The sequence below is a fragment of the Terrapene carolina genome, unplaced genomic scaffold, assembly GCF_002925995.2.
Source record: "Terrapene carolina triunguis isolate 2854851 unplaced genomic scaffold, T_m_triunguis-2.0 Scaffold211, whole genome shotgun sequence".
NCBI classification, from domain to species: Eukaryota; Metazoa; Chordata; order Testudines; family Emydidae; genus Terrapene; species Terrapene triunguis.
In genome coordinates, this window is record NW_020664562.1 from 3,620,492 (window position 1) to 3,636,960 (window position 16,469).

General features: G+C 44.8%; 1 protein-coding gene across 1 annotated transcript in view; it reads left to right on the forward strand.

Moving 5' to 3' along the window:
* LOC113407339 (hemicentin-1-like) overlaps window positions 1–16,469 on the forward strand; it is a 344,382-nt gene that overhangs the window by 139,141 nt on the left and 188,772 nt on the right. The window contains exons 12-13 of the mRNA XM_026655742.1: window positions 12,201–12,342; window positions 12,771–12,898. Of these exons, the coding sequence (XP_026511527.1) occupies window positions 12,201–12,342; window positions 12,771–12,898 (270 nt within the window). The remainder of the gene's footprint in view (window positions 1–12,200; window positions 12,343–12,770; window positions 12,899–16,469) is intronic.

Here is a 16,469-nt window from a genome sequence, read left to right on the forward strand (position 1 = left end):
CCCCTCTTTTTGGACACTCCAAATATGGTAACCCTAGCATTAATATTCCCCCTGTGCTGGTGAGACAAGAGGTTAAGCATTCTGAATGCAGTTTGGCAGCAGTTGTAGGAGAAAAAGAAAGATAATAGGGAAATAAAGACATTATAGAATGAAACGTTTGTATACATACCATTCATTCTCTTGGCATGACATCCCCAACCCCAAATACATAGTGCAGATTTCCATATAAAATGAAAGGAATAGTTCATAATACAATGCTGAGATCCTCCCAGCACAAAAGGGAAAAAAAAGATAATGAAACTGGAGTATTGCAACCTCGTTTGTTGATACTTTAAAGGGGGGGAAATGCAAGATTATTCAGCCCTAAAAAAATTAAAACATTAAGCAGTCTTGATAGCAAAGTGCTTCTTTCTAAACTGTTCTTGGGAGCTATCTAAGATGATTAAAATACACAGCTTGGAAAAGGTTATTAGCTAAAGTCTCTTATCGCTATGGTACTTCCACTCTTTTCAAAACAGGAAATAAAACAGTTAAACTCCCAGCAATGTTCTTTGATACAAAAGAATTAAATCAGTAGGTATCCATATGTCTGGATGGCTCAGCTGCTGCTAATTACCATTCACAGCAGTCTCAATGATAGTCATTACATTGTTTTTTGAAGTTAGCCTCTTACACAGGAAATACATGTGTTTGGAGGAGGGGGTCAGAGATTGCTTGAGCAACCTATCCAGAGACCTGAAGAAGAGCTCTGTATACTTTGAAATTGTGTCTCTTTCATCAACAGAAGTAGGTCCAATAATATATATTACCTCACCTACATTGTCTCTAGGAAATTAGTGAGTATCACAAGTTTAATAATCTCTCTCTCTCCCAGGGTTTCCCATTCAATGACTCTAGCTAGATCATACAGAGAAATAGTCTTTTTTCCTACCTGCAGTGAAAGGGAATTAGGGGAAAAATCTAAGTGAAGTCTGTGTTTGCATTGTTAAGCTTCTCTGTGGGTTGTATTTGCTTAGGTTTGGGAAGCCTCCTCAGATAATATTCCCTGGATGAGATCATCTGCAGAGCGTTACAATTTAAAAGCTAAGCAAACAAAGCTTTCTCATCAAATACTTCCCATGCTTTCAACATGTCTGTCATGTATGAACCTCAAAAAGAGGTTATTACTATTTGTTATTTTTATAGTATTCAAAGTGTGCTGGGCACTTTACAGACAGTAAGAAGATAAGAGCCACTGCTCCAAAGAGATTATGTGTTGAAGGAAACAAAGTACAGACAAAGAATGGGGAATTAAATGCAACAAAAAGCCAAGTGACTGAATGACTAGATGTATCATGTCTTGTTCTATGATTTGGGGTTGGATTTCCTGTTCTGTATTATCAGTTTGTTAGCATTTCCTTGGGGAAGGGGGAAGAACTAGAATCTATAGGCTTTTTGAAAGATGACTGTTTTAAGAGGAGGAACTTAGAGGGATGGAGGAATGGCTACTCCTGGGGGGATTCTGTGCCAAAAATTTCAAAATTCTGCATATTTTATTTGTCAAAATAATGCAATATAATCACACCAGTTTCAATTGTTTTGGTAATTTATTTAACCTACAATACAGAAAAAGTCACAATAACTATTCAGCATTTCCTAAACACATGAAAGTCATACAGTTTTGTTAATCATTGTCCTGGACCTGGCTGGGTACTTTGGGAAGTGCTTGGTTCTGATTTTCCTGACATTTTATTGGCTGCTTGGTAAGTGTTTTATTTGCCCTCAAAGTCTTTTTTTTTTAATGGGTAAGTAAAATAAATCCTGAGCTGTAATCTAACCCCATTGTGCCACTTTGGCACAGGAAAAAAGTGAAAAGCACATAGATCTTCCTAGCTGAGGATTCCCTTACTATCATTTATAATAAGGCTCCTTTACATCACTCTGGCAATGTAGGGGCCTTAAAACTCTTACAGGTTTTATGCTCCTGGGGGAATTGACTGAGAATGGGAACAGTTAACTAACAATAGGAACAATAGGAATGCTGCTACACTTCTGCCTCAGAGAATGAGATCAATTAACCATCAACAGTAACTTTAACAATGTTACTACACAGGCAGGCTGCTACATTTGTGCATCAGAGAATGAGATCAATTAACTAGCAGGCAGGCTGCTACACTGCCTCCTGGACATAGCCTGCCTCGTGCATAATAAAAAGCCCTACCCTTGTACACCAGCGAGCTGCAGTAGCAAGCGAGAGGGACAGAGTCTCTCTCTTTCTCTCTCTCTTTTTTTTGGCACGCACGTATGCCCAGCCCCCCTCCACAGTGAATAACCACGCAGGCATGCATGACCAGCCCCATCTTCCCTCCCACCCCCTGTTTCTGAGGCTGTTTCAGGCATGTTGGAACAGATGCGCTGCTGGGGAAGAGGTGCATGTCCCCCGGCAGATATTTTTTTTAAAAATTCTGGTTGGGGGGGCACAGAAATATGCAGGCCATAGGAATTCTGTGCCCTCCGCACTACTCACAACTTCACACAATGCACAGTCAACCTGTGGAACTCATTGCTGTGGGATGTTGTGAAGGCCAAAAGTATAGTTGGGTTAAAAAAATTAGATAAGTTCATAGAGGATAGAATAGTGGGACATGGCCAGGAAGACATTTCCAAAGTGAGATGTCTGGTAAATGCAGAAGATTTTAGAAGTGCATATAAAAGTAAAATAAAGGAGGACTGATCGTATTTGTAATTCATGGACAAGGATAGGCCAGCTACTCTCCTCTCAGATGCCATTACGCATTACCATACAGTAACCCAAGAATGAGACAGACTTTGGTCTTTCCTTGCTGTGACATTAGGGTTTAGAGCATGGTTTGGTGCCTCATGTTGTTTTGTGTAGCAACCCATAGCTAATTTAGGAATCTGGTTAGGTTTGGAGGAATCACTTCTCCTCAACCAGGATGATGGTTAGTACAATGTGGATGTTTGTATGCAGAAAGACATAGGAAAGAGGAGGATAGAAGAAGTAATCCTCAGGGTTCTGAGAGAGCCTTTGAGGAATAATGGTGAATATGGCGTACTTTTATATTAATGTTCCCATGATGCCCCTTCTTGCAAAAAAATACATTATATTTTCAACAATTAATATGCGGTGCATCTTCCATGCGTCAGAGAAGGAGAACTATTCCCTAAGATTGTACTTTTCTTTTAATTAAGTGCATGCAATTGTGGCCAATACAATCTATGTGGCTACTTGATAATGAAGTCTTCTGCATGTATCTAATAAATATTATTTATTGATTTTGATACATACTTTAACAAGTCTATTCTTCAGACCTGTCATTGCAACAGTAGCTGAACTGTGTTTGTGAGCCTTCTTTTTACACAGCTGTTTTCATCTAGTTCACAATCCAAAAATGTGAAATACTACACTGAATATTTAATATGAAACCATAGCAAATCCAATGCATATTGGTAAATACGATCTAAGCTAATACAAGTCAGATGAGAAGGAAAGATTCCTTTTGAAAATATATTGACTGTGTATGTGCATATGCATAAAGATAATCTTTCCTAGAAATGGATCCAACCTGGATTCTGTGCCAGAATTGACTTCAAAGTAGAAATACCAGTCTGTAGTGGGAATGCACAGTATCATCCTAACTCCATTCTCCCTTTTCTCTCAGCAACATATATGTTAATATCTGTTGCAAGCAGGTTTTGATCTTATTGTAGTTTTTTGGCATGTGCATTCATGACACTAACATACTGCAGATGTTCAAAAAATTTAAGATCAAAATTGTGTGCCTCCCTCCTGGCACTTACAAATGCAGAATTAAAGATCTTTTAACAAATCGATGGCCATACAGAACTTCACAGGCATCCTTCTATTGCATACTTTGACCACATAGTGCTTCATGGTTATAAGTGGAGATGATTCTTCTGATCCAAAAGTACAGAGCCCTACCACTTAAATTAAGACATATGATACATATTTGCTCACATCTGAAAATAGACTATTAAACTAAAGCCCATTAAAGTTAATTGCCCATTGGGAATTGAATCAGGCCTATAGAGAGTGGCCAGTACATGGTGGCTCTAATCCTGGTATCTGATCCAAGCTATCTGATCCATGTAGGCAGATACCGATGTCTCTGTGAAATCCTCTTGAAGATAATGGGGCGCTCTGCTTGGTTGCAGGTAGGCCAGATTGTAAGGACTGAGATTTGCCTAGTTAGTGTGGTCAGTATGTTATAGAAGTGAATTTTGCAAAAATCACACCCTATCGGCAAAATTTGCAAAATGTTTATGCAAGTCACTAAAACTATTGCCTTTTTCTATGATAGCTTTTGATTTGGATACAATTAATTTGTTGTACTTGTTTATCTTTGTTTATGCATTGCTAGTTGTGCGAACAATTTAAATCACATGCCTTTCCAAAGAATTGTTGTTTGAGGCGGTAAAGAGACAACAAAGAATTACTGAATCTCTAAGGTGCTTCAAGACAATCCTCCTTCATGTTCTATTAAAGAGTCATATGATTATGTACAAATGCTGTTTCAATTACTACTATCCAACTGGGTTTTTCCAAACATACAGTGAAAGAGCATGATAAAAGGTTGCTTAGAGTAATGAAAAATATTTTTGTGAAATAATTTGTTCATACTGTACATTATGCCATATATTTCCTGTTCTGTTAATAGAAGTATACAATATTTTTCCATATGTTAAAAATTAAAAATCACTCTGGGTTTTTAAATATTAATTTTAACTTTTTGAAATTGTTTTAATGAGCATTAGTGCCAGCAAAAAGTGCGGGACTGACAACAATGGAGCCTGAAATCCTCAGGTGAAATTCAACTTTTGCAGCGGCCCAGTGTAAGATCTGTATACCACTCAGGGTTGGCTCCAGGCACCAGCCAAGCAAGCTCGTGCTTGGGGCGGCAGATTCTAAGAAGCGGCATTCCGTCCAATCCTAGGGTGGCATAGCCACCCTTTTTTTTTTTTTTTTTGGTTCGCAGGCTCTTGCTGCCCTGTAGGGGGCGGCGGTGCAGAGGAGGGGAGCGCTCTGCTGGGAGCAGGCTGCGCGGTCCGTCTGCCCCAGCCGGTACCAGGTCTGCAGCAAGCCCAGCAGCCCGCGTCCTTCCCTCCCCGCCGACCTTCAATTCACCTGCAGATGGGAGCGGCGTGGAGCCATCCCGGCAGGCGGCGCGGCAGGAGGGGCCGAGTGGCGAGCGCCCAGGCTGAAGGAAGCCCTGGCCGCCCCCCTTCTCTCTCTCCCCCCTGCTCCCTCCCCCTCCCCCTCGCTAGCTGGGGCGCATACTCCGCTGCCCGGGGCACGTCTGCAGCGCAGGGAATCCCGCTAGCCAGCGCGGCTGGGGGAGGCAGCCGCGAGCCGCCAAGTAAGTGGCACTGAAAGTTTGCACCCTGGCTCCGGCCTCCCTGAACGTTTTTTTTTTTTTTTGCTTCGCTGCTCCGGCTGCCCCGCTCGTTTTTTTCTTTTTTTTGCTTGGGGCAGCAAAAAAGCCAGAGCCGGCCCTGATACCACTGAAGCTTTATTTGGAGACTTTATTGGGAGTTAGTGATATATAGAGCTGTGTGAGCCCACCCCTGCCTGTGTCACATCACATGGAGGTACTGTCCCCACCTCTGCCCCCACTGGCATCATCTTGTATGCAGTCTCCTCTTCTCGTTTTCACTGGACAAAAGCCACTTCTGGTGCTAAGACCCTACTGGACAGGACGAGTGCTCTGCAAAACTAGGATTGTTGGCTTTTAAGACAGAAAATGGCCTCCCTAGGTCTGTCTCAGATTGTTCCTCCCAGTAACCTGATTCTGATGCCTGACTTCTGCTCCGACCACTAGGTCAGATAGCCTACATCCTAGTCATGACAGTGTTGCTATATCTTTTCTATAGATAGTTAAACTGAAGAACAGGGAGGTTTAAACTGAAGAACTGGGAGGGTAAGGCCAAAACATAAATAAATGAGACCATAAGTTCATGAGCAAAAATTCATAGGAATTTGCTTAACTACATTGGTGTCCACGTTTACTGAAACTGTGCATGTAAATCAGTTGCTGCCCTAACTAGTTCCTTGCTCCATATATGCAAATGTGGTGGTTGCCTTTGGCAATGTAACTCTGCATATATTTTTGTTTATGGACCTTAGAGCTCTGTCAAGTGTTCTCCTTGATGAACCCTCCGCCCCCCACCCCGGTTCACTCTACTTCCCTGTAAACCAACTACCCCACCCTCCCCTCCCCCCTTCGAGCACAGGTTTCCAGAGGCAATAAAGTCATTGTTACTTCTCATTCATGCATTCTTTATTAATTCATCACATAACTAGGGGGATAATTGCCAAGGTAGCCCAGGATGGGTGGGGGAGGAGGGAAGGAAAAGGACACACTGCAGTTTAAAACTTTAAAACTTTAACACTTATTGAAGGCCAGCCTTCCGATGCTCAGGCAATCATCTGGGGTGGAGTGACTGGGTGGCGGAAGGCCCCCCCACCGTGTTCTTGGGCGTCTGGGTGAGGAGGCAATGGGACTTGGGGAGGAGGGCTGTTGGTTACACAGGGGCTGCAGTGGCGGTCTCTGCTCCTGCTGCCTTTCCTGCAGCTCAACCATACGCTGGAGCATATCAGTTTGATGCTCCAGCAGCCGGAGCATCGACTCTTGCCTTCTGTCTGCAAGCTGACGCCACCTATCATCTTCAGCCCGCCTCTTGCTCTGTTCAGCCCGCGATTCATCCCGCCACCTCTCCTCTCATTCATATTGTGCTTTTTTGCACTCTGACATTGACTACCTCCACGCATTCTGCTGTGCTCTTTCAGCATGGGAGGACATCTGGAGCTCCGTGAACATATCATCCCGAGTCCGCCGTTTTCTCCTTCTAATCTTCGCTAGCCTCTGCGAAGGAGAAACATTTGCAGCTGGTGGAGGAGAAGGGAGAGGTGGTTAAAAAAGACACATTTTAGAGAACAATGGGTACACTCTTTCACATTAAATTTTGCTGTTCACATTACACAGCACATGTGCTTTCGTTACAAGGTCGCATTTTTCCTCTTATATTGAGGGCCTGCCGGTTTGGTGTGAGAGATCACTCACGCAGTGCCAGGCGACAGATTTCGGCTTGCAGGCAGCCATGGTAAGCCACAGTCTTTTGGCTTTTTTAACCTTCATAACATGTGGGAATGGTTTCAAACAGCAGCGCCCTCATTTCCCATACCAAGGACCCATTGGGTTGGCCATTTAAAATGGGTTTGCAATGTAAAAGGAGGGGCTGGGGTTTCCGGGTTAACATGCAGCACAAACCCAACTACCCCCACCACAAACACCCCCAATTCTCTGGGATGATCACTTCACCTCTCCCCCCACCACGTGGCTAACAGCGGGGAACATTTCTGTTCAGCCGAGCAGGAACGGGCACCTCTGAATGTCCCCTTAATAAAATCACCCCATTTCAACTAGGTGATCATGAATGATATCACTCTCCTGAGGATAACAAAGAGCGATAAGGAATGGATGTTGTCTGCGTGCCAGCAAACACCGGGACCATATGCTGCCATGCTTTGTTATGCAATGATTCCAGACTACGTGCTACTGGCCTGGCGTGGTAAAGTGTCCTACCATGGCGGACGGGATAAGGCAGCCCTCCCCAGAAACCTTTTGCAAAGGCTTTGGGAGTACATGAAGGAGAGCTTTCTGGAGATGTCCCTGGAGGATTTCCGCTCCATCCCCATACACGTTAACAGACTTTTCCAGTAGCTGTACTGGCCGCGATTGCCAGGGCAAATTAATCATTAATCATTAAACACGCTTGCTTTTAAACCATGTGTAATATTTACAAAGGTACACTCACCAGAGGTCCCTTGTGTGCCCTCAGGGTCTGGGAGCACGCCTTGGGTGAGTTCAGGGGTTACTGGTTCCAAGTCCAGGGTGATAAACATATCCTGGCTGTTGGGGAAACCGGTTTCTCTGCTTCCTTGCTGTGAGCTCTCTTCATTGTCTTCATCATCATCTTCCTCGTATCCCGAACCCGCTTCCCTGTTGCGTGTTTCTCCATTGACAGAGTCAAAGCACACGGTTGGGGTAGTGGTGGCTGCACCCCCTAGCATCGCATGCAGCTCCGCGTAGAAGCGGCATGTTTGCGGCTCTGCCCCGGACCTTCCGTTTGCCTCTCTGGCTTTGTGGTAGGCTTGCCTTAGCTCCTTAATTTTCACGCGGCACTGCTGTGCGTCCCTGTTATGGCCTCTGTCCTTCATGGCCTTTGAGACCTTTTCTAATATTTTGCCATTTCGTTTACTGCTACAGAGTTCAGCTAGCACTGATTCGTCTCCCCATATGGCGAGCAGATCCCGTACCTCCCGTTCTGTCCATGCTGGAGCTCTTTTGCGATCCTGGGACTCCATCATGGTTACCTGTGCTAATGAGCTCTGCGTGGTCACCTGTGCTCTCCACGCTGGGCAAACAGGAAATGAAATTCAAAAGTTCGCAGGGCTTTTCCTGTCTACCTGGTCAGTGCATCTGAGTTGAGAGTGCTGTCCAGAGCGGTCACAATGAAGCACTGTGGGATAGCTCCCGGAGGCCAATAACGTCGAATTCCGTCCACACTACCCCAAATCCGACCTGCAAAGGCCGATTTTAGTGCTAATCCCCTCGTTGGAGGTGGAGTAAAGAAACCGGTTTAAAGGGCCCTTTAAGTCGAAAAAAAGGGCTTCGTCGTGTGGACGTGTCCAGGCTTAATTCGATTTAACGCTGCTAAAGTCGACCTAAACTCGTAGTGTAGACCAGGCCTTAGTTGGCTAATGTTTACAATCCCAGTTGGTTAAGGAGTTTCATCAGCCCATTGCAGGTACAGACTTTGTGTTAACCCTGTGTTAATGTGAGTCTGGCCTGACTAATAGTGCTTATGCCCTGGCCAACCTATATTGCCCCAAATGTGTAACTTTCTTGATAGACCTTTCTATGTAAAAGTCATACCATTACTAAGGAGTTACTATGGACTTGCTGTGTAACCATGGGCAAACCTTTAAATTTTTTTTTTACCTCGGTTTCTTCATTTGTAAAATAGAGACAGTAATACCATCCTCTTTAAAGTATATAGAAATTTCTGCAAGAAAAGTGTTATATAAGTGCTGCCTTATTATTTGTTAAAAAATATTGATGAAAATGGCCAGTGATGTTATGCAAAAATATATCAAAGAGGGCTTCATTGCAGTGTTTAATTTTATAAACCTATATGATCAGTTGGTACTTTGGCTGGGTGTAACCCTAAATCATTACCCTATAAGCTGTACTCTGATTCAGAAGATAGAAACTGTCATGTATTTTTTTTGCAATAACGTAGGGCTTGTCTTTACTACTGCACTAAATCAGCACTGCTGCAACACGTCTGGTGAAGACCCATTACATCGACAGCAGAGCGCTCTCCTCTCAAGATAATTACTCCACGTCAATGAGAGGTGGAAGCTATGTTGGCCAGAGAGCTTCTCCCGCCAACATAGTGTGGTGTAGACACCACTTTAAGTCAATGTAAGTTACATTGCTCAGGGTGGTGGCTTTTTCACACCCCTGAGGGATGTAACTTACATTGACTTAAGCGGTCATGTACACAAGCCCATAGTAAACACATTGACACTATATAACAGTTGCCATGTAGTTAACTGATTGAACGACCACATACTATGAATAAAGAGGGTTTACACGTTATTTCTGCCCTGTAACAATGTGTAGTGAACTACTTCTCTTTTCTAGAAAAAAGAAGTATAGACTGGTCCTGATAAGTGTTAAGGAAAGATAGGATGCAGGTCATCAAATGGGATGCAGATATAAATCCGTCAAGGAAGAAGAATGTGAAATTTACAGGAAAAAAATTCATCCTGTAAATTGACTCTTTTCACATCATCTTAAACTAAGTGTGGAGGGATCTCCAGTGACTAAACTAGGAAGAGTTACGCCGTTAATCATGCAGTCATCATAACCTTATTTCCACTATGTTTAGTTGCTTATCCCACACACAAAAGCATAGTTTGTATTAGCATTGTGCTAATATTTTACATATTTTTTTCCCTCAACCAATAAAATAAAATAACATGCAATACACTCTGGGTCTTATTTGGCAGCCTTTCCCATTGAAGCAAATACAGCCATATATGACCCATATATATAAGTATGGTCATATATGGCTGCCTTTACTCTCTGAAGGTGAAGGAAAGGGAGAGTATACATATTGATGTATCACTGTGTGTTACCTGTAAATTACGTCTCTTCTTGACAAGTTCTTATATGTGTTTTAAAAAAAAAACTTAAGCTGTGGCAAATAGTGGGACTGTGAGAATGCTGCTGTCAGTTGCCCATGCTGATTAGGTAGCCTGTGACCATCCCAGCATGAACTTGGAATCCCAGATTCGTTTTTTTTTAAATCTTGTTGCTGTTGCTGTTTGTTGCACTGTTACTTTAATGTCAGCAATAATGTATGTATATTTCCAGCACAAGTGCAGATTTTACCCCACCCTCTCCCAAGGGATGATGTCATCACACCTGTGTGCTACACATTTATTAATGTGTGACCCTTAACAGTCTGTAGCTTGGCTTTAATTGCAGAGTGACTCTCTTAGCAGTATGCATCCTGGTCTTTGTAACTTGACTCTTGAAGTCCACTTTCACCTTAATACCCAAACTGCCTAACCCTAACTGTTCAGTGTAATTGGTGGTTGCCAGCAAGGAGACTAGCCATCTGTTAGAAGGACATGTATTAAAACTCCAATGGTACACGATTGGCACTGATTGTAAAGACAGATGCAGTTAAGGCAATTGTAACACAGGCTGCAGCAATGGAGGCAATAAGCTGCTAATCCAATAGTGGGTGGTGGTGGAGAAACAAATGCAACATTACTGTAGAAGGCATTAGCGAGAATCATCAGCAATTACTCCTGAAAGATTCTTCTCCTGATAATCCATCAGCTGCTGCTGATTCTCCCCTAAAAGTGCATGAAGAAATGTGAGGCTGTGTTGTAAAAGGAGCACATTCATTACTTGCCAAAATGAACTGTATTGATAGTCTGCTGGCTTTAGTGGGGAAATCAGTCTAGGGCATTGTTGAGCAGCTTCATTGACTCTGATCAGTCTCTTCCCCTAGAGAACCCATTATAACACTAAGGGTATCATCAGCACCACAGATGCAGATTGGCTCCACTATGACTGCTGATGATTTCATTTAAAAATATTATATTTCAAGTCTGTATTTAATTTTGTCACCCAGGATTAAATGTATCCCTGTAGAGGGCTGCCAGAAAGCCTATGAGCTGCCTAAATGCTGCTTACACCCTGCTGGTCCTTTGCTCCCCCATCCCTAAATAGTCAAGGGGTGTTATCCAGAACTCATTGGTCTTTTAGTCTTCAAGGATTTTTAATAGTTTTTTCTTAAGTCTCCCTTCTTGTGGATTCCCACTCCGAGGGTTTCATGCTGACATCTGGGCTGGAACAAACACACAAAACACACAGCTGAAGTGACTAAGTTTTGCCTGGTTTGGAGTTGAAACCATTGAAACTACAGAGTTTCTCATAGTTTCCACCCAAAGTAATAAATTGGCACATCTTACTCATAACTCAGCCCAGGTTTGTGAGCCTTGGTGAATCTTTTTGGTAAATCTGGCTCAGGTTTTGGGTTTGTAACAACACTCAAAAACGTGTAAAACTGGCACCCGCTGCATTTGAGATTTGGACAGTTACATTTTAAAACAAATTGAAATAAATGAATATGTGGGTTTATTTTCTGTTTGTAACCTAAATACCATCTTTAATACTACTTTTTCATCTAGCCATGCATGTCTCCTGCCAAGGCTTGGGGTTGGGCAATTGGGAGGGGAGGTGTCTACAAGAAGACCTCTCTAGTTTAAGAAGTATGTAAACATTTTGAGAACCAGTCGAGATAAAAGGGATTCTATAAATAGATAACCACTATTTATTACTTTTGAGCAGCATCTGCTGCTTTGTTACTCTTTTCACACAGATCTGAGAATCATCAATAGTATTAAAAAAGAGGCAATGGGGGAAAAAATTCTGGTCAGTCCTTTCTTAGTGGTGTTTTCCATCATAAGAATGTGTCTGAAGTGTGTATAGAGTAATTTTTTATCAAGGTTTTCTGTAAATGGCTGTAAACTTGAACATCATAAAAGTCAAGCTGATGTTTCAATATTATTATTATTATTTTATTTTTAACAGAACCACCCAAAGTTGTCATATCACCTAGGAATCGGTCTTTTACAGAAGGCTCCGAGGTGTCTATAATGTGTTCTGCGACAGGTTATCCAAAGCCAAAGATAGTCTGGACACACAATGACATGTTTATCATGAGATCAGACAGGTATGGTAATGGGCTTGCAGCCTTTCCCTCTTTTCTATTTGAGGAGGATCGTGTTCAGGAATTAGCATTGAGGAATTATGAAATGTTCTGAATGAAAATTTCCTACCAACCTCAAAGGCCTGTGAGACTTGTAAATAGTGCTTGGGGGGGAAAAAAGGAAGTTGGGTAAACTCCAAAATCTGGCCCTTTAATCTCAGTTTTCTCATCTGTAAAATGGTGATATTATGATTACCCCATTTCACAAGGATATTGCAAGACTTAATTTGATGAAGCTTCCAAAGCACTTCGAGATGCTCTGATGGAAGTTACTATTTATACAAAACACATGCATATATGAAAACCATCTATACACGATGTTTGCCACTACATGAGATTGTTTTCGCAATGACTACTGAATTTTGTTCATACGCTTTTTTTTTCCTCCCCAGATATAGGTTGACCCCAGAAGGCACTTTGATAATTAAAAAGGCCGTTGCAAAAGATGCAGGACTTTATGGTTGTTTGGCCAGTAACTCAGCTGGGACAGAGAGACAGACTTCTACCCTCACATACATTGGCAAGTATAGAAAGAAACAATGAAGTGAAATTAAAAAACAAACAGATGATCTGAGGGGAAAAGTTGAATAATATTGATAGAGCTGTTCAGAACATTTCTAATGAAATAAAATTTCAAATAAAAATAAAAAAATCCTGAAAATTTTAACAAATTTTCCCTCTGTTTTCTAACAAGCTGTAAATATTGATAATGTTAAAGGTGGTGGTCGTGGTGGTAGTTGTTACTGTTTCTTCATTTATGGCTCTCATGTTTCTGTTTATCTTAGTTTTAATTTTACAATAAGAAATAGTGTGTTAAAAAATTAGATCTGCAGTGAGCAGTGCTACCTGCCAGTGAACATAGGAGGCAAATGGGCCTCAACTGACTTCTCTCTTTTTCCTTATCCCTCCCACTGGATAACTTTAATCTAGTCTTCTCCCATCACCCTTCATATTAGACCAGCTCTCTGGTGCATGTATTACTCCTGGGGGAATTCTGCTCCACTGCGCATGCGTAGAATTTATGTCCCCTGCATATTTCTTTGTTTCCCTGCAGAAAAATGACTTCCTTGAGTGATTGGTGTGCGTGCATTGCGTGCACGGATGTCAGAAACTTTTTCCCTTAGCAGCTCCTGTTGGGACGGCAGGGGAGCCCCCTAGAGTGGCACCCTTATGACGGTGTATATAGTACCCTGCCGGCCCGAACCCCCTTCAGTTCCTTCTTACCGTCCGTGATGGCGTTGGAACGTTTTCTCTCTCTTGCGAGTGATCCTTAGCTTTTCAGTCTTCTAGTTAGAGTTGTTCTTAGCTAGTTATCAGATAGTTAAATACAGTTATATTCAGGTGTCTAGAAGCTAGTTCCAGCACCAGCCTTGGGCTGCAGGGCATGCCGCAAGCCCAGGGTTTCAAAGCTTGTGCCTCGTGCCTAATAGCGACCCTCACGACTCCTGTCTCCGGTGTCTGGGAGAGGCACATCAGGCTGAGCGCTGCAAAATTTGCAAGGCCTTCAAATCGTGCACTAAGAAAGAAAGAGACTTTCGTCTTAAGCAGTTGCTCATGGAGGCTGCGCTACAAGCACCAGCCCCAGACCACCCGGCAATGGGCCCAGGTTCTCGGTGCAAAGTGCCCTGGCATTGGTGCGTGATCTGGCACCACCCAGGCACCGTAAATTGCCAGCACCGAGGCGGGCCGCCCAACCTCAGCACCGATCGACTTCTCCGGAACCGACTAAGCTTCATAAGAAGGGGGAAAGAGGGCGCTCTCCCCAAAGAGCTACCAAGATGCTTAGAGAGGCTTCCGACGTGCAAAGACAGGTTGCAGGCCCGAGCCAAGAACTGGCACCGTTGACTTCGGTGCCACAGGCCCTGTTGAGACCGGTACCCAGCGAATTCAGTGCCGATGAGTGTCTCGAGAAGGTCCTGGAACACCCCTCCACACCCAACACATTCGAGGCAGGGAAGGACCTCATCGAGCTGTCGGTGCCAAATCCCCTCCCATGCAGGGAGAAGCCTCCGGCACCACCCAGCAGGGTGCTGTCCAGAGGGAAACCAGCAATGGCACCTTTCCCGTTCGAGCTCAGTGCAACACCACTCCCCAGCACCCGCGACCCAACATGAGCTTTCGGCACCGGAGGCAGACGTACCCGCGACACCTGCGTCAGCGTTTAGACGCTGTTCCACGATGCCATCGGTCGCCCGGCAGTGGAGCGTGGCACCAGCAACCTTCCCAGCACCGCATGAGAAGCACCGATTCCGGTCCCAAGACTCCCTGTACCGTTCGTGGTCCTGATCATCCAGGCACCGGTCCCTGGCCTGTACCTCACGGCACCCTACAGCCGCTCAAGGATCGGCACCTCCTTGGTCCTTTCTGTCGGTATCCTCCGGCTTCGAAGCTGACTCCAGTCGTTCCAGCTACAGCAAGCACCGGACCATGGCCAGCAGAGACTCACACTCAGCTTGGCAGCCACCGTGGCCACCTCCGGGACATTGGCCCTTCTGGACCCCATGGGCCTACCATCAACAACAGTGCACCATCTCCAGAGCCTCTAGGTCCGGGCACTCTACGCGATGCCATTCCAGGTCACCATATAGGCATGCTTCAATGGCGAGAAGGGCCACACTCTCTATGCCGCCCTCGGATCCCCAAGAGCAGCTGACAGTGGCAGGCACAGTGCCCGTGGTGTTACCAAGTCAGACGATGCCTCAGGAGATGGCAGCCACATCGGGCCCCAACGTGGCCCAGGCCTATGGGGACTTGCAGGAGGGTCAGCCCGAGGGCAACCAAAAGCAGCTCACGTCCTCTTCTTCCTCAGACGAAGCGGTGATGGGTACATCAGTCTCAGGACCACCACCGATCGACATAGGGCTCACCAAGAGCTTCTCCACAGGATTGCCCTCAACATGGGCCTCCAGGCGGAGGAAACGGTCCAGCAGGAGGATCCGATGGTGGACATCCTGGCTCCTGAAGGTCCCTCCAGAGTTGTGCTCCCTCTGATAAAGACCATACAAAGCAATTATAATACTATATGGCAAACCCCAGCCTCCATCACGCAGACGGCCAGGAGGGTGGAAAGAAAATACTTCACCCCATCCAAGGGCTACGAGTTCCTGTTCTGCCACCCAACTCCCTGCTCTCTGGTTGTTTCAGCAGTTAACGAAAAGGAACGCCAGGGTCAGCAAGCTTCGGCCCAGTTCTCCTCCTTCCCTCCCCCCCACCCACCTTCCCCGTCCCTCGTCAGGGACCCCTCTCACGAGCAACTCCTTATGCAGGAGGTCTGTTCACTCCTCAAGATAGGGGCGGTGGAGGAGGTTCCTCAGAAGCTAAGGGGAAAGGGGTTTTACTCCTGTTACTTCCTAATCCCCAAGGCAAAAGGGGGTCTTCGACCCATTTTAGACCTTCATGGACTCAACAAATTTATAGTCAAACTCCGGTTCTGCATGGCCTCCCTAAGCACTATCATCTCATCACTGGATCCGGGAGATTGGTACGCTGACCTTGACATGAAGGATGCTTATTTCCACATCACCATCCATCCGGCACACCGATGCTTCCTCCGGTTTGTAATAAACCAAAAACGCTACCAGTTCATGGTACTCCCATTCAGCCTGTCCACAGCCCCCGGCGTGTTCACGAAGCGCATGGCGGTGGTGGGGGCCTTCCTGCGAAAAAGGCAAGTTCAAGTGTACCCCGTACCTTGATGACTGGTTACTGTCAGGTCGATCCAAGGATGAGGTCCAGTCCCAAGTGACAATTGTCAGGGACACCTTTCACAGGCTGGGGCTTCTCCTCAACATACCCAAGTCCTCACTTCAATACCTCACCACGACAGTCAGGTGTTGCCTGCAGGTAATCGGACATATGGCAGCCTGCATGTATGTGGTCAAGCATGCCCGACTGAGACTCAGGCCCATACAAGCATGGCTCGCACTATGTTACCGCCCGTCCCGAGACCGCCTGGACCTTGTGGTAATTATTCCAGGACAGGTCCAAGAATCCCTGCGTTGGTGGCTGGACCGACCAGTAGTCTGTGCAGGGGTCCCCTTCGCCAAGCCCCAACCTTCTCTGATGCTAGTAACAGACGCATCAGATCTGGG